The sequence below is a fragment of the Harpia harpyja genome, chromosome 3, assembly GCF_026419915.1.
Source record: "Harpia harpyja isolate bHarHar1 chromosome 3, bHarHar1 primary haplotype, whole genome shotgun sequence".
NCBI lineage: Eukaryota > Metazoa > Chordata > Aves > Accipitriformes > Accipitridae > Harpia > Harpia harpyja.
The window spans coordinates 33,570,275-33,591,397 of NC_068942.1; the positions used below are offsets into that span (position 1 = coordinate 33,570,275).

At 45.5% G+C, this 21,123-nt stretch overlaps 1 protein-coding gene across 2 annotated transcripts in view; it reads right to left on the bottom strand.

Moving 5' to 3' along the window:
• Positions 1-21,123, bottom strand: part of PAMR1 (peptidase domain containing associated with muscle regeneration 1) — a 58,470-nt gene that overhangs the window by 24,471 nt on the left and 12,876 nt on the right. For both annotated transcript variants that reach the window (XM_052781871.1, XM_052781870.1), the window contains exons 3-6: positions 20,776-20,904; positions 14,396-14,510; positions 9,031-9,248; positions 4,955-5,062 (exon numbers count right to left, since the gene is read on the bottom strand). In XM_052781871.1, the coding sequence (XP_052637831.1) occupies positions 4,955-5,062; positions 9,031-9,248; positions 14,396-14,510; positions 20,776-20,904 (570 nt within the window). The remainder of the gene's footprint in view (positions 1-4,954; positions 5,063-9,030; positions 9,249-14,395; positions 14,511-20,775; positions 20,905-21,123) is intronic.

The window sequence follows — 21,123 nt, forward strand, 5'->3', positions numbered from 1 at the left end:
ACCCTATACACAAAAGATTATAGGGAGGATAGTAGAAATGTGACGGAGAAAGAGTGGCATCAATCTCATCTATTTGACATAGCCACCAAAAAAGCCACCTTGACACAAGTGGGGAAGAACTCCGTCCCTTTAAAAAAGCTGTAATTAGCTATTTTCCACTGGAAAAAATAAGCAAAACTCAACAAACAACAGCAGGGCTAAAAGTAGGGAAATTAAGTCATATTTCTTTTTGGAACATTTTCCCTAACCAGAATAGGACTGATTTCCAGGCCAGAGTGGCAAGAAAGGGCTCAGGGGCATTTGGTTATACCTGAAGTTCTCCACTGTAATCATGCAGCATAGGCATGGTCTAACACATGTGGGCTGCAAATGGCACAATACATACCTGTGCTTATAGACGGTGATTATGGCACTCCTTGAAACCTATTCCTGAGAATCTTTCTGGCAAAATTTTAAAAAACTCCAAGTGTTCCCTTAGAAGACTCTGCATTACATGTCCATGGTTAGGCAAGAAAACTAGGTTTAATGTCCAGAACCTTTACCCAGTGCCTCATCCTAGACTCTGCTGGGATTAAAACTCTGTCTAGCCTATGCCAAGCACTGACAGCTGGGCTCATTTCTTCCACAGCAGAACAAGGCAGGGGGTGGGAGAGTGTTAATGCTTTCTCCCTATCTTAAATATCAGTCAGTCAGTCCGTTAAGGGCGAGGGCATCCCTAAGAACCAGTCCAAGTTACAGTTGTATGGGGCCAAGAAGGATAGAAGGGGATTATATCAGCAGTGGGGAAGGGCCTGAAAGCTATATTCAGAGGCCTGTTGGAACATAATAAGGCCAGCCCTAGCAACATCAAAGGCTACAGCAAGGAGTTAGTTTATGCAGTTTAGTCAGTCCCTTCATTAGGATGCAGAACAACCCTCTTCTTGGCAGACAGGAGCGAGAAACAGAATAAAAATGGAAATCGAATCTGAGCCCTGAATTCCCCATTCAGCACAAGTTCCTCTTATTTGCGTAGGAACTCTAGTTCGCCTGGCTTTGTTTGAAATAAAGGTAACAGGAAATTTCAGGGCAGGATGAGGTCAAGGTCTCTTGCTTTGGGGCCAGCAAGCCCTGGGAGGACTCCTGAGTCAGAACACCCCGTCCTAGGAGGAGGACAAGCAGAGGGGGAGATCATTTGCCATGGGGTACCAGCAGTACTGTCTCTACAGCTGCATCTTCAGCAGGCAAACTCAACACTGGGACTTTGGAAAAGACCTTTCTTCGTTTGAGTTGAACAAGTAGTTGTCATGCTGTACAGAGTCATTGACAGTCTGATACTTGAGTGGATGCTTTTTAGCATGCAGAGCACCAGGATGAGGCCACTAGTCAGTTATTTTTTTCCCTAATGTGCATCTTTTGGGGAAGTTGCTGCTCTGTTTCAGGGTATTGCAGGCTAAAAGAACAAGATGATCTGGTTTTGGTTTTTCTTTTAATGCCTCTGACTGCAGGATTATTTGCATTAAAATCCACAAAGGTCAGACAGAAAAGCCCGAGTTTGACCTCAGTCATGTCAGCATGGCTAAGGGGTCACTGGGAGGGATATGCAGGTATACTACAAATTCAGTTTAAGATCGGAAAGAAACCCAAGTATTTAAAATAGGAATTAGTTTTCTCTACTTACTGTATCATCGTAACAAAGCATGCTTATGTGTAAGAAAGTATTTGTTGCTGGTCTCTAGGACTTGTCTTTATTGTGTTTTAGGGCAGAAGAAAGAAGGAAAGATCTCACTCTATTGGTCAGCATTTGTTTTACAATTTTATATAGATTATTTTTAAGAGTGTCTGGAGTGAAATCAGACATATTTAGATAAAATATTTCTTGCCCTGAAACAGGACTGATTGAAATATTACCAGCTGTTTGAAAGATACATGCTTGCATTTCACTTCATGCTGTTGAAGCCTTTAAATCACTATATTAGCCCCTCAAACTGTAAACAAAAAGACAATTTCCTGGCTGCCATAGTAGAAGAGAAAAGAGACTGCTAGTTATACACAACCTGTGCCTTTAATTATTTTATTAATATTGCAAATTGTAACTGACAGAGCAATTAGGGTTGAATAGTACCCCAGGAAAGCAGCTTGACCAATGTTGATCATGCTGTTAAATAGATGGAATTTAGTTTAACAGAGGAAAAAAAAGGTTCCTTGCAGTTTATCTCATTAGGGTGATTTCTGTAATTCCAGTAATGACTCCCACATCTTTAAAACTAAACTTGGTAACAGACAAAAAGAAACAGCTGCATTGGGATGGTGAGGGACTTAGAGATTTCTGATTCTGTCATGAAATGTCCATTGCTGAATTTGTTTAATTTGGCCTTAACTTATTCCCTAGTAAGATAATCCCTCAGTCTCCTTTCCTCTGAAGTATGATCCCTGGATTTCTTTAAAACCCTCATACCTCTCTGGATACCTTCTGTTGCACCACCTCAAATCTTCTACACGCTCTTAACATTAAGGGGCTCTAATTTTCTTCTCTTTTATACCTATTTTTCATCAACATAAATCCATTGACTTTAATGGGATTGCATCTGACTTCCTCCAAGAAAACCAGACTGAAAGAATCAGCCTCATAGTGTCCAAAGTCATATTCAATATTCCAAAATGGAACATTTTATGATTGTTTTCTGCAGAAATAAATTCACTTCCCTTGGCTCCACCTCACAAGACAGCACTGTTCCTGCAAGACCTAACAGACAGAAAGATTCTGAGCATGACACAATCTCCCTTTAACATTTAAACTGCAGTGCTGTTCAGGAAACTACATGACTAATTTGTAAAGAATTACAGCCACAGATATTTTTTCCAGTTCTTCCTTTTGCTCTTAAAAAACAAATCAAACTTTAATTTTCTGCCTTTTTTCCCCTAAACACTGGAAAATACTTAGGATAAGTTTTGGCAAAACTGAAGGAAATATCTTAAGAAAAAACTTCTTTGAAGACAGAGAGAACAGAGACTTGCTATGATGTTTTCCCAGTGTGAGGTTTGCTACTCACATAGAAGAAAAAAAGTCAACCTTTATGTTATGGAAGGCAGCAATATAGGTGCTGGAAAAAATACTTCCTAGCATAAGCAAAAGGCAAGCATACAGTTGCAAACATCATAAAGTAACAGTATTTTATCCACCTAAGCTGCTCCTTCACAAATCAAACTACAGGATTTCTGTCAAGTTAAAAAACTTACTGTATATATTTTTAAGTGTCTCCTCCCTTTTATTCTGTTACTACCTACACCCTTCATTGTTTACAATAAGACAGAAATCTCTTCCTAGTGTTTATCGACTAACTCCTCTGTTGTTTGCTGTGTGTGTTGCATGGGTGAGGTTTCTACACTGGAATTACAAAAGAAAACTTGTAAAAGAACGTAAGCTTCATTTCTTGCCTTGACTGTAGTGTAAGGCCTGCCAAAACTAGGGTTGAGGTTTGCTGGAAATTTAATTAATTTGAAATTCAGGTTGGTTCTAAACCAGACAGGAATCTTTTCCTTTTTTTAACTCTCTCCTCAAGACAGGAATGGAACTAATCTCACTGAGCAGTTGCAATGAGCTTGGGAGTTTCCAGTCTCTAAGTGACCTGACAAACAACTACTCAGAGGAAAGAGGCTGTTAGCAGAAGAGCCAGCCACATTGGCCCTGAGGTCAGGAACCCTCAATTTTCAGCAAGCCCCTCCCCACAGAAAACATACCAGGAATCTATGCAATCTGGCAGAATGTGGCATGCTGTTCAGCACCAAAACCTTTTCAGACTTACAGAAAATGTAAAACTACCTCTCCTCTGGTCTGCCAGGAGAAAAGTCAAGTCTTATGAGCTACTTCTGGATCTGTAGAAATCGAAAGGTCTTTTATCTCAAAATCACCCCTGCAAGGAGGTACCATGTCACTATGATTTAACTCCCCTGATGAAGTAAAAGCAATTCCAGGAGAGAAATCCACTCCTGGCAATGGCACACGTGGGGAAAAGATTTTGAAGTAGTGAGGTTTGGTGTATATTGGCTGCTCTGACATAGAACTGAAAACTCTGGAAGCAGGCAAGGCATTGTGTGCCTTATGGCTGGAGTAATGCCACGGCAGGGCACAGTAAGCCATGCTTTCTGTCTTGGGCCAAATATGATCCCAAGTGGATTTCACTAGTATCACTGAAATCCTCCAGAGTCAGCTGGATCTCTAGCTCAGTGACTTTAAATATTGCACAGTGCTCTTTTCAGCTAGTAGAGATGATACAGCCTTTATGATAGCATATATTCCGCAATTCCTACTCCTTCTTGCTCTTTCAAGCCCTGTTAGATGAAGACATTTGCTCAAGCATGAAGAATTAAATCACTAGGACAGACAATTGATTTGAACTCATTTGAACCCAGTTATTTTACAATTCACTTGGCAGGACAAAACCAGGTATATGACTATACGTACAGTGAGGACCACCAACACAGATATGGACAGAATTGGCCCTTTTTCATTTGTTTTGATCCCAAGTCTCTGTCATTCATGGTGCCAGAACTCTACCTTTCAGATGGCTGTGAGGGAAGACAAACCTCCTAGGACTGGCTCTGGCTAGAGCATCAAGTGCAGAGCTTAGCTGGCGTATGTAGTTTGAGAAGAGAACAGCTGATCCACACAGTGGAAAATAGCAGGCAGGTATATCTCTGTCTGATAAGGCTAGTCCATTACAGGTTTCCTTGTGTACTGTCTCCCAGCTCCAATTCTGTTTTACCTTTTTACACATAGATATAAAGCTCCAGAACTATTTAGTAGTAATCTTCATAAACTGCAAGCAACATGCCTTAAAAAATGCCACAAGAAGCTGAGTGCATTCTCTGGCACTGGGACAGACCTAACCTACATATCAATGACACTCCTAACAATTAATGGCCTGCATCAGTGACAACCCTGGAGGCTGGTCATACACACAGTGCCTGTACTCACAGTTTTCACAGCGATTCCCTGTATAGCCAGCCAGACAGGCACACTTGTAGGTACCACTTTTGTCTAGAATGCACGTTCCATCATGAAGACATGGAGACGAAGAACAAGCTATAAAAGAAAAGCAAGAACGTTCATGGTCTCTCATAAGATGGGCATCCTATCTATTTTTTCTCACGATGGTTGTGTCTTGGGGTAAATTACATATGCTGGTTAAAAGTTAGGAAGACACAATAAAGGGCCTAACGCGTGTCAAAAAGTCTTCTGCTCTTCTTTCTTACTTGCTGGAGAGGGGATCTTATAGGGATGGGCAGTTCTTTTCCCAGCATTCATCACTTACTCTTACCATTTTCCTTCAACTGTAGTCAAGTGGTGAGAAAGGTTTGTGGGAGAAAAATAATTTACAGCAAGTTCCAACAGTGTTTAGAGCTTAGCCTAAATTAAAGTTTAATATCAGCCTACATTTCTCCTGCCATTCATCCCAGAGTTTAGGGATAAGTTCTGGGATCCATGGTTCTGGTGGGTTCTTTGGGTCTTGGATCTTGTCATCCCAGACTTTGGGAGTTGCTTTGCCCCTGAAGATTACTTCTTTGGTGTTGGGATCAGGAAGCTCTGAATGGTCACAATGACCCTAAGTCTGCCAGGGAAGCTCTTGCACACCACAAATCTAGCAGTGATACACATCAAACTGTACATATTAGCATAAATTAATATCAGAATGTGTAATTGCGCCATTTAATATCAGCAAATTCCACTGTGCAATAACATACATGCTTTTTTCTGTGCCTAGTCTAAGGGGAGATGAGTGAGAAGAACAATTTACTCTCAAAAATACAAAGAAATCATTTCCACTTAGATTATTTTCCAAACTGAGTATGGGGTTTAGCAGACAGAAAGTAGAGTCAAAAATCTCAAGATTTGGATCCAGTTTAAGATTCAAGTAACTCCAACACCTGAGGAGTTCAGGATCTGATGCTCTGCTTCAAGTCCATCTTAACAAAACAAGACGCTGCAGCAAAGTTCACATCTGGATCCATTCCAGAAGTTGAGTTCAGTCCTTCCACACTAAATACACTGATTACTTTGGTTATAACAGAAATATGCATCTCTGTACCAGCCGTTGAATGTTGCAACCACGAGCAACCCACCCTGAGGGACCTATGGTGAGGTTGTGAACTATTGCATTTAAAGAATTCTCTCTGCTGCAGTCCAGAATGACAGATATCAGAATCAGCAGTTTTCCTTGCAAAGACTTCACTTGAAGCATAATCTCTCAGTCTCTTATATCCAGATGGCAAGAGGCAAGAAATATATAGATGCCACATATGGATTTCTCTGGAGGTTTCATGTGGTGATGTAACAGCAATTCATACATAGCTGGGCAATGAGTATCTTCCAGGTCTCATTGAAGACTAAGGTCTGACTAAGGACAGTAATTCATTCGTTAAAAGGAATGTATATGTGGCAATTGTACTGTATCCAACTAACATAAAATATCACTGAGAAAGGGAAGGAGAAGCAGAAGAGCCTGTACAGACTGATATTTTGTACTCACTGGTTTGAAACCAGTGAACTTTCAGCTTTGTCCTTGCCCCAGCTTTGTCTCATGATTCTGTAAAAGTAAGTATGTCAAGTGAACAAGGGTAAGTGCCAGATACTGTCCTTGAAAATGCCTGACACTCAAGAACACTACATATTTTTCTTTTTTTTAAAGAGTCTTGATTTCCTGGCTTCAGTCAAGCAACATGGGACAGTACTACAAAAGGTTAAAGCCCCTCTGTTGTGTCACAGATCACTAGCTTGGGGGGAGAGAAAGTAAAGCATTATTGAAATTCAATAACAGGCTTTCATCTAACTAGATCCAGCATATCCAGATCCCTAAAAGACCCTGATGCCTCCCCATCTGGCCTCCCATCCTTCTCATCTGAAGTCTGTTGAGTAAATTCTAGTCACTCATGCCAGTTACTGGTTCCCATTTGACACTTGGCATGGGATGGAACCTAATGCCTGCTTCCAGACCAGACAGCGCAGCAGGCTGTGTGGTTTCATCCTTTAATAACTACACATGCAGTGACCTTTCCTAAAGGGGAATTAGGCTTTGCAGCTTATATTGTATCAATCAAAACCTTTCTGGCAGTTGAACCAGTGACCTCTGTGCAGTCAGTGCCACTGCTTCAGCAAGCTGTGACTTATAAGCCAGCACAGAGCTCAGAGGAAAGGAAGACAGAAAGGGAAGGAATTCAGTTCTGACAGCACAAGATGCTTCTTCAGTCCTCTCCATTACACCACTAAGGTGCTGGGGACATCAAATCACCTCCATGGCCTGGTCCACATCCTGTAAGCACAAGCGCTCTTGCTCTCACCTGCAGCACAGGGAATTGCTCTAGCAAGTCCCGTGCAACCTGTTCCGGAGACCTCGGCTTTTCCACAGTGCTGCGCACAGAGGGAAATTTCAGGGGAAATGCTTCAGTTTGTAATGTGCTGCCAGAGCTTCCGATCCTGTGCTGCCCCTGCTTTCAATTGTACGCTGCCCCATGCACACCATATTCTTCTCCTAAACTGTCCTGCTGGCCAGGTTAATGCTTCACATAAAAAGACACTAGGAGTGTTTTAAAAGCCTTTCACTGCAGCTACACATTAGGCCAGAACAGCTTCATAATAAAGTGCACAATAAGACCTCCTCGCAAACTCTAAGAAGCCCTTTGCAACGTGCTCTGTGTGGATTACCACACTTGCAGCCACCCAGCCTCAGAATAATTACCACTAAAAATGGGGCGGAAATAAAGTGCTCAACAGTATTTGAATACCAAGTGTTCCCTGCTGGGCAGAGAAAACAGAATCAATTCAGCTTGCACCATATGGAAAATGTTAGTTCCCTGAGTGTAGGCAGCCCTTATGCAACATAGCCCACACCACATTCATTTGTTCTATATCACCTCTCCTGCTGTAAGCCCAGGCGAAACATCAATAGCTAACTGCTCCTGCTATGTTACTAACAGGTACTAAAGGTAACATTCGAAGAACAAGGCAGGCTAAGAAATGGCATAGGCACTGCATCTAGCAGTATGCACATTTCAGATTGCTAGTTACACCCCTGATCATTGTTAACAGCTGATCCACTGTAGCTTTGTGTATTTATATAAGGATTATACAAAATAACTAAACTTCCTGAGCCAGGTATACCCCTGCATGACCTCATGAAGTGCGGGTCACCAGGGTGTGCGGAAGGCAAGTTTTGGTGAGTCATAGATCCTGCAGGGTTTATCTATAGCAAAGCAGCACACTGATTAGCCTTCTGTGCCAGGAGTACTGTGGATAGATTTGACCAAAATTCCCTACATAGCTAAACAAGGAAGATCCAGGAAGAGCGTAGAGGCTGCTTCAAATGCAATGGCAAAATGAGGAGCCAGCTACACTTTCAATGTTATTTTGCAGCCAGAAAGAAACAACGGAAAGCAGTGTGGGGGACTCAAGCACTGAGTACTAACAAAAACACAGGAATTCTGGAGCCCTGCTTCTGTCATTCATAACACTGAGTTCATCACAGAATGGGAAATGCCTCTTTTTTTTCTTGAAGAAAATAATCTGTCCTTTGTACACACTTTTTTTTTTAAACCCTAATAGTATGATTCATAAGCCAACACAAGAGTCACATCAGGGCATTTTCACTGAACTAATTTTGAGGCTTTGCATTAGGTTTTTGCTCATTGAGACAGTGACCCTGCTCCTGCACACAGCATTGAGCAATTCTGCAATTGCAGATACACATGCCCCTTCCTCTATTTCCTTCTGTGCTCTTAGTTCTCAGATTTAAACAGAAAAGTCTCACAAAACAGCAGCTTTTCTGTGCTGGCTGATGTGCTTATTCCTCACACAGGTAGAAGGAATTCAGTCTTTGTTAGAAGAGCCTCCCATTCACATGACATCTGACGGCTTTTGAATCTTCCCTGCACTGACGTTGTGTAAGTTGCTGTTGGCAACACAGCATGAAAGCTTTTAATGAGGCAAAACAGGGAGAGACATTAGTGAAATTGAATTAATTAGAATGAGTGGCATGTTCCACTTTTGGGTTATTTTACCTGTAATTTCTTCAAAGACAGCATAAAATCCATCAAAGTTCTTGGATCCATCAGACTGGAAGAGGACATGGAGTGAAGATCCAGTGCTTCGGATGGGAGGCGGCCTCTCATTTCCACAGAATTTCTTAATTATTCGGCTGTCCAAATTGTCCCCATCACGGACCTCCACATAGTCATACTGGCACATGTAGTCAAACTCCACGCTCAGCATGGAGAATCTTGGGGAACAAGGACACACAGTCAGACTGCATACTCTCACCTGTGCACCCTGACTGATTTATTTGGATGTTTAGTTATGTTACTGCTTCCCCCCCTCAATGAATCAAGAATCCCCTAATCACATGAAGTCCCCCTCACTTCATCTCAATTTTTGCATCATGATCCTTGGAAGCCAGCTCAAATATACATAGCTGCTCCAGAGAGTATTTAAGTGGCAGAACAGTGAAGTCTAAATTGAAGTCATACAGTCTGGTCACATGCATCAGGTCCCTAACTACATTACAATGTTAGAACTTTCATCTAGGATCAGACACTGTAGGGGGCATATTTCTATCATGGCTGTTTGCTAAAAATTGCTCTATTTCCCCTAAGTTCTAAATACTGAAAGTAACAGCATCAAAGACCAAGGCTCAAAAGCTATTTACATTGTGACGTTCAGAAGTCAGCAATTAGGGGTACAAGGAAAGCTTGGGGATGTAACAGAAGCAGAAATAGGCAGAGAAAGGGAATCTGAAACACTACAGCATGTTTTGCATTAGAAAGCAAAATGGTAGTAAACCGCCAATGTCTGGCACTTGCCCTTCCTTTGAGGGCAGAAATAAGGGACAGGAGTTAGTGCAGAAGGGAAATATTTATGACTTTTCCCACACCGTCTGTCTTTCCTAGCTTTGATCCAGCCACTGCACGAGGCTCTTGTTCGTTAACAGCAATGTTATATGCTGCTGTTTGAATTCAGTGGGGCACAGAGCCAAAGCATCCCACCAGAATATGAATGAGAAACAGAGTGAGAAACACCAAGTGCCTCTGGAGAACGAGCAATGGCCAGGGGTGCTGGGCCCAGCCTTGGTACAGCAGATAAGAATGAGAAGATCTGGGCCTGGGAGAGGCCATGCTACTAATTGTTCAGCAGAACATTCTATAAATGAAACTTGTCTACTCAATCTTCCTGAGAACTCCTAATGCCGCAGATATGTGTATTTAGGATTAGGCTAAATCTCCCACATCATTGCCTATTCCAGTGTGGGCCTAGTGATTCACAAAGACTGCATTTTCACACCAAAGGGATGAGACAAATTTTGGATTTGCTGCTGGATCTCACAGTCTGAAGAGGCAAGAGAGTACTGGAGCCTATTTCCTGCTCTTCTCTTCTTGGGACTCACGCCCCCATGTTAAGGAGGCCCACATATTATGTGAAATGACCTTTCTTTGACGACTCATGAGCTGACTTAAGAGGCCTCTTCACTCAGTCACTTTTGTTTAGATCATATGGTTGATTTTAGAGCATCGGGAGTATACTACATGAATGAGCAGTTGTAGGAAGCTACACCAATGGAGCAGAGCCCATTTTTTAAATCATCTGGTGGAATGTAGAATAAAATAAAAAAGACATCTAATTTAAATATGCATTAGAGAGAGATTAATTCAACTTAGCTTTGCATAAAATGCATGAGCTGAATTCTAGTTCTGTCAGGTTTGCCAAAGACATCCTCACAGGCATCAGGTTATACACTACATCTTCAAAACGTTCTTTCACTGGTGGATCATACCCCAGGGATCTACCCTTATGGAAGTTATAGAGCAATACAAATTAACCCACTCATCCTTGTCACACTTATCAGGCTACAGTTTATCCTGACTCAATCCTAAAAATATTTACCGGTTCTCTGAACTGGTACATTCCTGATTAAAATTAAGTATGTGTGTAAGTACAGAGGGAAAGTTTCTGGGATGCTCACCATGTAATAGGAGCAGTATTATTTATAGATGTAAAGGTAAACTGTCTAGCAGTGTGTCCCTGAATAAAGAATATCAAGAGATACTCACACAGAGCGAAGGTACAGAATGAGAGAGCCACACACAGAACACTGGTTTTAATTGTTTACTTTCTCTGCTTTAAAAAATGATGAAAACAGAGTGGAAGAAGTGAAAGGCATAGGGGGGTCTGATTTGCATTTTATTTAACTTAGCATAGAAGCAGATACACTGTACTGATGACATGGGATCCCATGATTAAGACTGAGAACTGGCAGGTCAGGAAATCTGCCAAAGCTTTTCAAAACCTCTTGGCTATGGCCCAGTTGACGGGACCCTTTACAGACCACGAGGTCCATTGCTGTTTAAATCACAAGTACAGGCAATGTAATGAACCTCAGTTCCCTCACCTGTGAAACTGTATATCATAATTCACTTGGATATTATTAATCTAGTCATGCTAATTTAGTGCTATAGGTCATCAGATACAAAATGGAATGCAAAGTATTGGCTTGATTCCATCAGTGTCTGCAGTGCGAATACATTCACCCACCTCTCTGAGGAAAGCTTCTAGCCAAAGGAAAATATTTAAAACTCCATCTCTGCTGAGGCATTAAAGAAAATGATTGAAAGTTGTGAGCTACTTCTACTGTGGTATGACATCCCTGACATGGCTCAGGCTGAGGGAGCCTATACACCACAACCCAAAGAAAAACAAGGCTGGAAAAAAGCATAGAAAACAAACTACCACCACAATCCAGGCACTATTTATCAAAACAGCTCTGCTTAGCCAACCCCCAAAGGACTGCATGGCACAGCTTGAAGCAAGGCAAGATTTATCTGTGCTCCTGAGAGTTTTACTCTTCCTGCCTTATGTAAGCAGAGACAAACTGCTTTGTTCCCCTTCTGTATTACACTGTCTCCCTGCCCTCACAAGCCATCAGAGCAGCAGCAAACAGGATCTGTGCACAGAGAGAATGAAGAAAGGATTTTGTTTGTTAGCAGTTGTGCTGATTCAGCACAATGTGGTTGTGTGTTACAACTTAAAGGTAGCACCCACAGAGGGGATCAGTGTGTTTATATGAAAATGCAGCGAAGGCAACGATTCAGCATGGATGGCAGACCCAGGAGGAAGACTCTGGTGGCCTGCTTAGTTGTACCTGCCCTACTGTGTAGGAATGGCCTAAAGGAGAAGCTTTAGGCTAAGTACAGTATCTAACTGCTGAAGTACTTCAACAGGCAGCTTTGAGGTAGTCTACCTTGAAAACCTCAGCTGATTCAGAACACACTCTAGGGTTACCTTATGTGAGGTAGATATAGGTCCTCATGTTCTGTGTTTGCCCTGGAGGCTTCCTTCTATGCCTCCTGACTTGCAGGGTGGCAGGATTAAGCGTGGACATTCAGGACAGTTCCTGATCTTTCCCTAGAAGTGCTGTGTCATCTGCTGGGATCTTGAGGCACCCAGACATCAAGCTCAGCTCAGGCTGGGCATAGGGCTTTAGGCTTCTCCAGTGCTACCCAGCTCAGATAAATGTAGTCGCTGACAATAGAAGGTTGGTAGCTCAGGCTTCCCTCTTGGAGACTTTCATATTTGGAATGTAACGTTATGTCACATCAAGGAGATGCCTAGTATTGTGTTTGTTTGACTGTAAGAAGGATGGACACTAGGAAAAAGAGAAAGGCACTCTCTGCAGGATGCCCCTCATGTTAAAGTTTTGCATCTTCTTGTAACAGCACAGGTAAATGGAGTGAACTATACAGATCTCATGTGACACTAACATCTTCCTAGCACGCATTTAGGTGGCCCTCAGGGTCTGGAATGGAGGTCTGATTTCTCCAAAGAGTTAGAACATCTGTTAGCTTACTCTACAGCACTCCCCATTCCTCTGCCTTGAAAATGAATGAGACTCTCCTTAGAGCAGCCACAGCAAGTACTGCTGTTCAACCTAGTGTCCTTTGTTACAATAACCTTTCCTCCCTTTCTTGTACCTTGTGCCTGGTGCCACCTGGCTGTCAACTCTTTACCCAGAGATGGGTGCATTCACTAGTGATTGCATGCACAGGATCCCTTTCCACTCTCACACCCGCCCCCATAAAAGTGAAGACAGGGTGACACCTGTAGCTCCTGAAGCCCTTTTTAAGCCTTACAATTGACAAAGCCTTGTTCAGAAATGGAAAAAATACCAGTTTACCACCTCCCTGAGCTTGTGCTGTGCAAATCATACACCTAGCCAACAACGTCTTTTAAAAACAAGGTAGGTACAGCTCATACCTGCTGAGACTGATGCAAAGTTGTGTCACGAGAACATAAAACTCCTCTTCACAGCATTGCTCCCCTGTGTCTCCTGCACATTTCTCTAGAGTCAAGAGGCTCCAGCACTATCCAGGCAATAATTGCAGTTGCTCATAACTACACAATAGGCTTGCATTTGCAAGTCTGAAAAAGGGGCATTAGTGTGGGAATGGCACAAGCTCTTTTTTTTCTATTCAATTGATTTCTCTTCCTCTTACTAAGTATTAACTCTCTCTTTAAACATATAGGAAGGAATTTGTTTGTGTATCTAGTATAGTTCTTTCGCCTGGGCTCCAAAGCTGGTGAAATATTGATGTGAAGGCTTTAGCTACTGTTTTTATTATATTAGCTAGTGGGTTTTGAATACAATCCCCTGCCAAGCTTCCTGCTGCATGTGTGAGTTCCCTGATAGACACACACGAAAACAGTATTAATTACCCCAACTAGGCGCTCTCCTGCACTAGGCAGGATACCCAATCAAGAACTGTGAGCTTGAGTCAGCAGGGGTGGGTTAACAGGTTCTAAGCATACACAGGTCAGAGGAGCGATGACATGCAGGAGAACCAATCACATCCTCCAGACATAGGAATGGTAAGAGGAATAACTGAGGCTGGTAGAGGACAGGGCTGGTAAAATGAGAGAAAGAAAAATAAAAGTGGGAAAATGTAGGCTAAATGCAAGGCAGGTCCCATGGGCAACTCTCTACTGGCATGAGACATCATATCAAAATATTCCTACAGCTTTGCTTCAAAGAATGTCTTAGTTCAGCCTGGTACACTCTTCAGAAAATACTGGGTGCTTTGGTGCCAAGGTCTTGAAGAGGCCTCTAGAGAGATACATTGTGCCCAATAGCTGAGAAACTCTCCTTAGCATCCAGCTGTCCTAAATAGGAATTGAAGGCACAGTATTGGTGATTTGTGCAGCGGCTGCCCATCACAAGCTAGACCAGGAGGGAAAAGAGCGGAGGCAGCAAATGCAAAGTGGTGGCAGTACCTTCACTGCCCCAGGGCTCCCAGCTATTGACCCTGGTTGACTCTTGGTTATACACATGCCCCAATGTCCACCTGAAACCAGTGCTGGCTAAAAGTCAGTATGACCTACCTTAATTCAATGTTAAACCCAGCTTGAACATGAATAGTCCATTCGCATCGTGCATTCAGTGGGTAACCCTCCAGCAAAATCTGACCTCTAGAAGCCTGAAGAACCTGCCCACACCCTGGGGAGCAAAAGAAGAAAAAAAAATCTGTGTGAGGGACCTTCAAGAGGCACTTGAAGAAAACACATGTAGGAACAATACCAGAATGAGAAGACAGGGTGGCTTAGGAAGATACACACTTTCTTACAAAGTGTATAAAATAATGGGACAGCCACACAATGGCTATAAAGAGTTATGACTCCATTAGAGCATTGTCTAGCCTAGGAGCACCCGTAGAAAAGTTTTAGTTGATTGCTTCTCCCTGTTTCCAACGCAGCCCCATGAAACCATTTCTGTCAGCTTTTGCCCCACTCTTGATTATCGCACCCACCCACCTGGCTGACACTCCAGCTCAGAACAGTTTTGATGGATCTCATGTTGACCTGTGTAATCACTGAAGATGAGGAAGCTGGTGGGAAAGTGCCAAAGGTACAATGAACAGTTGAATTAGCTCAAGTGAGTGAGACAATGAGAGGAAGAGCTGTTGCACCCAACAGCATAGTTTCAAGTCCTTCACAAGAGACTCTTGGAGGAAAAACAGGTGATGTATTCCTAGAGAAGACACCTGTTTGTCCTCAGGATTCACCACATCGTCCTTACATGTTAAGGCCACCATGCCAATGGAGACATAACCATCACAGCTCCTCCACCAATGACTCAATGTAACACATAAATAAAATACACCCCTCATCCCTTCTCTCAGGTTCATTCCTACCCTTCCTCTCCTCCTGTCCCACTCTGCCTGTGTCGCTCTCAGCTTTTCACCATACAGAATAAGATGAAGTACTCTGGTCATTTGTGCCCAGTTTGAGACAACCATCAGAGGACAATGACCTGAACAAACAGCAGACAAAGTCACACAATGAGGAAGCAGTATCTTTTCACAGCTATCCTGCAGCTGTCCCTAGGCAGCTGTCCAGGGATATTCATCCTAATTCCTCATCTTGGATGCTGAACATTTCTAGCCTAGAGAGTTCTCTCACCTTCGGTAACCTCTCCCTTTCCCCCAGCTATAAAATATGGCTAATGGTAATTTCCCCTGTGGAAGAAGGAAAGTTGTTTACTGATTTTTTTAGAGCCTTCTGTGATCTGTAAATGCAAGTGCTAGCAAATTGCACAGTTAAATCATTACGCACCAAACAGAGCTAATTTCTCAGTTTCTACTTTCCTGACTACATCTTTCCGAATGGAGTCTTGCACATGGCTACATTCCCTGGTAAGCTTTCTGTTGCTTTGCTAGGGGATGAGGCTGTACCCATAAGCCAGAAATTGCAATTGAGTCTAACAGCATTACTGAACCAAGGGACTCTGATAGGCTGCACACCACAGATAATAAGTAAAAAGACAAATGACCCAAAAGCCCTCCACAGCAACTCTCTCGCTTCTTTTTACCTCTGTAGTCCAACAGAAAGCCCTGCTCCTTCCATCTCTTTCCAAAGAGGAACACTAAACTTTTATCCAGTAACACAGGATGAATGTTTCCTACTGAAATGGTGGGTTTTAACACTCACCTCAGGGCCCTTCCTTCCTTTGGGAAAAGAGGGTGACAGTGACCTGATTTGGTGAAGTACCAAGCATTTGTGGTTCCCATTGATCTTAGTGTCTGGAAATCAGTCCTGCTGTATCTGGTCTATGGGGAAATGTGAAAAACTGCAGGTCAGTTACTCCTCTTTCTTCTTAAGAAAGTGTTGCTCAAATTAAATACCCTTTGTTCATTTACCCTCGGTTACCCTAATTAAGCAGGACCCAAGGAAACAGAAATCCTGCTCAGAAGAGTTCCTCAAAAGTGTTTCATCCTCCTCTGTGGCTTGCTTAGTTCCCTCTGTAAAAGGCAAGGATTAATGACTGTGCCCGGCAACCACATTAGGATTCAGCGAGTACAGCAGGATCTGCTGTGTTGCACATGATAATGCTCCTTCCCACAGCAAGAAACAGGACCTTGTGCTGCCGTTGGCTCCTGCCTCAAAAACAACCTGAGACAAAGCTGCTAGAAATCTTCAGATGGTTTGACAGGGGGCTTGGACCACCTCAAAGAAAGTTTCCCTTTCGTCCCGAAGGGCTTTTGAGTTTCCAATGCCTTTAACAAAGGAAAACCACAGAACTGGTGCAAAGAGATACTTGTACGCATGGCATACTAAACGCACTTTTCTGTTTGCAGTGGTACAGCCTGAACTCTCTGAACACTGGTGCCAAGGAAGTAGGTTTGGCCAGCAAAGCAGGTGGTCCAGAGGCTAAAGAGGAGCCATTCAATGACTGCCTCCAAAAGAACGTTCTCAGATTTGCTACCACCCTTCGCTGCACGAAGCACCTTTCCGATCACATCAGATCTGTGCTCTTGCATCTCCAGCCCTTCCAGCAGAAGTTAGGCTGACTCCCCAGACCAACAGTTCAATCATCTGTTGATCAAAAGAGTCTTTTCTCTTCCCATTCTGAATCTGCGGGAGACCTGGAAAGCTCTCAAAAATAATTTACATCCTGAACACAAATGCTGGCAAATTCTGCCTCATTTACAAAAAAATAATCTACTTTGGCGGAGTGTCAACATCCTTGTTCCGCTCCTGTTCCTGAAAAAAAGGCAGCTTTCAGGGCCACAGTAAGATTTCCTCTAAGGCTTGTTACTAACAGAAAAGAAAACAATTCAGGAGACCTCTGAGTTGTAGCCCACAGAGACCCGTGGGTCGATGGAGGAAGAGGTCCTGAGAAGACCACTGGTAAGAACTCATTATCTGCTGTTCAAGTGCTACAGCATCGATGTGGGGGCTCCTTCAAAGGTCAAGAGGACTGAACAGAGGAGAATGAGAGTAGAAACATTACTGGTATTCAGAAACAGGCTGATACGGCAAAGCAGCTGTCACTTATCATGCCTCATTGCTACACGTTGTTTGTTGGTCACCAGTATTACGTGAAACGCTAATGTTTGCAAAGGCTCTGAAACTACAAGTACTGTTGTTCATCACAGGAACCACAATGGGACAGCAAGGCTGAGGACGGCTGTTAGATAGCACCACTTTCCCCCCCTGCTTTGATGGAGTATGTGTTCTCAAGCGACACGACGGTCGGAGGTCGACAAAGGCTGTCGGCGTGCAGGGTATGGAGGAAAGGGTCCCGCGGGGTCATTTGTCTTCTGGTTTTTAGATTCTGATGTGCCTTTTAGGGCATGATAGTCCAACTCAATTAACAGTCCCATCCGGAAATGTCCCAGTACCCAATTAACTCTATTCAGCGCGGCTTTTTCCTAGTAATGCTCCTTCGGGCTACCCTATACCATTTCTCTTTTTACCAAATGACCCGGTGTCCTTTGGCCGTTTCTCAGACACGTCCATGCGTCCGGCTGTGCCAGCAGACACCACGAACCGGATGGCCCCACGGGCTTCTTCCGTGCCACGGCCCTCCAGGCCCATCCCGCTTTCGCTGGTAGTGCCCCGGGCCTCACCTCGCCCTCACAATTGCGGGCAGCCCCCTGACCGCTGCCCCGCGGAGCCGGATGGGGCACCCCGAGGCCGCGGGGGCTGCCCGTGAGGTAACCGGGGCCTGCCCACCCCCGCCCCGGGCAGCGCGGTGTGAAGCGGGAATTAATCCCGCCCACAGGCTAAACTGCAGCTGCGCCCTCCCCTCGTCCCTTCCCGCCCACACGGGCGGCCATTTTCCCCCCCCGCGGCTGACAGGAGCGGGCCGGGCGCAAGGCACCGCCTTCCTCCGCCGGGGCCCCCGGGCGCCACCTAGCGCGCCCGCCGCCGCGGCACCTGAGGGAAATGGCGGCGCGGAGCGGCGGGAGGCTAGGCTGCGCCGCGGGAGGGGAGTTCCCCGCCGCGCCCGGCCGGGGCCGGTTTCTAGGGGTGGTCCGGCAGGGAGGAGATGGAGCCCGAGGGGCTGCGGAGCCCGCCCGAGCCGCTCGCCGTCTTGGGTCGGCCCCGGGAGCGGGAGGCGGTGGCCGGGGCCGGTAGTCTGCGGCAACGCCTGCCGCCGCCCGCCAGAGGGAGACAAAGCCCGGCGCTCCCCGGGCGGCGGGTCCGCCCCGGGGCCCTGCCGGGTGCCGGGGTGTGCCTGCCCGCCCTTCCGGCTCTTCGCCGCCCGCGGCGGGCCGTGCTCTGGGCGGCCGCCCTGAGAGCGTTCGGGCGGTGGCGTGAGGTCCGCGGGGAGGTTGGCCTCGGCGCCAGGGCAAGGCGGAGGCGGGCCTCGCTGGACGGGAGGAGGTGAAATCCGGGGAAGACGCTTCAGCCGGAGACGCCTCGCAAGGGCAGCTCTGCCGGGAGGAGCCCTCCTTTCTGGCCGCTGCGGCAGCGCTGCTCCCCGCAGCCACCGACCCGGTGCGGCGTGAAGCTTTGCGTGCAGCCTGCGCGCACGACCCGCTTGGTCGGGGCAGGTCCTGCGGGCTGTCCGTGGGCTTGCTAGCGTTTGCAATATAGGATGAAGTAGACGGATTACATTCCCCCGGTTACTGGGGTTGCGCTCCCTTCTGTTCCCGGGATTGAGCGGCACTCTGCCGCTGGGGAGGCGCCCGGCGCAGGCTGCAGAGTTCCAGGTGTGATCCTGCGTGCGCGTACCAAAGGGAGATGCCGCCTCCTTCGCTCTCCAGAATGGGTTGTGTCAGCACATCCGCCGCTCCAGCAGCCAGCGCATGCTGTTGTTCAAAGGCTACTTGCTGGCCGCCCTCCAGACCCAAAGCTCCATAGCTGTGAGGCTGCAGGCCAGCACCTGGCGCGGTTATAGGCTGCTTTCCGGACTTGCAGTCTCTGCATGCCTGAGCCTACCGTCAAGGCCAAAGGTGAGAGAGCCGTGAGAGCCAGAGCAGGGGAGCTCGGGAGTGTGCTGGGATCACGACGGTCCCCCATGCTCCTCTTTAAGAGTGGAAGAGACAATAGCGCTATCTGCCCATCCTCCCCTGCCTCTGAAGTACTGCAGAACCACGCAAAAGAGACCACATCCTCAGTGTCACACTGCTTCCCTCAAAAGAGCGAGTAATAGGAAAAACACTATAAGGCAAAGCTGTGCAAAATTTCAGTATCGCAAAAATGGCCAAATAGACTGCAGCGTGAGGGTGTATTTGCTTTAAAACACAAGCAGGCTGAAATATACTGTAGGCAACTGAAATAGGCAGAGGGAGGGAGGGTTAGATGAGCTATAATGATTCTTTCTTGGCTCTGCTCTTATAAAAAGTGCCAGGGGAGCTCTAGCATCGACCCAGAGCAAACAGGACTTTAAAGTGCTATCAGAAATCACACCGTAAACTGCAAGGGACCCAGTTCATCACCTTGCAAAGCACCAAGGTTGAGTTAGCCCTGCTGCTGACACATGTTGATGCCCTGTATTCTGCTGTTTGAAGCAATGATTTTATTTTGTTTGCTTTCACCTCCTGAATGGTCATGAGCTGTGTTGGGAAAGCACGTTCAATTGTTGCTTTAAAATCAGTGACTAAGAGGAGACAAGACTAAGGTGTGTAGAATAATGGACAGAACAGAGTAGGAAAAGCAGACTCTGCTTTCATCCCTTTCAGTGAAATGTGAACAAAGAGGCAGTCAATAAAGATTGAAAGAGGGCTGGTGAAAGGCTATGCCTTCTCGGGTGAGAAATTGGTAAAGGAAATACTAGTCTTAAACTGTATTCAATTAGCTTATGAAATTCAGTATTGAAAGATATCATTGGGACCAACAGCTTAGCAAAATCCAAGAGGCAGGAGCTTTTGTACACTGTCAGGAAAAAAACCTTCAGATATCGCTACCAGAGCCTGAAACACCCCTGGTCCATCGCAGTGCCGTTAGCAGTTGCAAGGTACTGTTTTCCAGAGCTGCCTTGGAGTGCATTGGAGCTGTGCAAAGGAGGGAGGGAGCACTGGGACTTCCTCGGGGCTGGTTCTGCAGCCCAGGGGTTGAAGGAGGACAGAGGCGAAGCTCTTTGATATAGCTGTTGCCCTTGTAAATGTTTATGCTTTGCTGAAGACCTCTGGGGAATCAGTTATGCTGAAGTATGTCCAAGAAATGCAGAGAACAGAAGATTTCCAGAGTCACAGTAGTTAAAGTTTTAAAATAAACCGACACAAACCAGAAGTTTAGTAGGGCTGTAACCTCCCATGACTTGGGGCCCGGGCCAATCCCTAGCAGATGAGCACTGGGAGAGAAGTTTACCCCACTGTAGATCTGCTTACTGCCTGGTTGTGTTTGTCCTCTCCTGCCTGTGCCCTTTGCAAGAGTCACCGTACAGGAATAGCTGGAAAGGCACAGCATGGCTCTGGCTCTGTCCCACCACTCCCTGTCCCTGACATGCCTCCCTGCCCGTGTAGGACACTTACTCATGCAGTCCCCTCCATACCAGCCAGCTCTGCACTCTGCACAGTAGATCCCCTTGATGTAGAAGTCATCAAGCGTCCCTCCCCAGGAGCCGTTGCGGCAGGACTTGCAGTTCTCAAAAATGGTACAGCCTGAAGGAGAAGCCACTGCGTTAGAGGAAAGCCAAGGTGGATTGTCCTGCAAGGGAAAAGAGCAGCCTCTCTCTCTCTTCCACAAAAAGTGCCAGTGACGTTAGTGACTGCGGCGGTGCTGACAGCTTCCCCGCTGTGAACTGTAGCCAGCCTCCACCCCCAAATCCTAGGCAGCTCAGGCTGAGATTTGGAGCCAAACTCCCAGTCTGACTCGCCCAA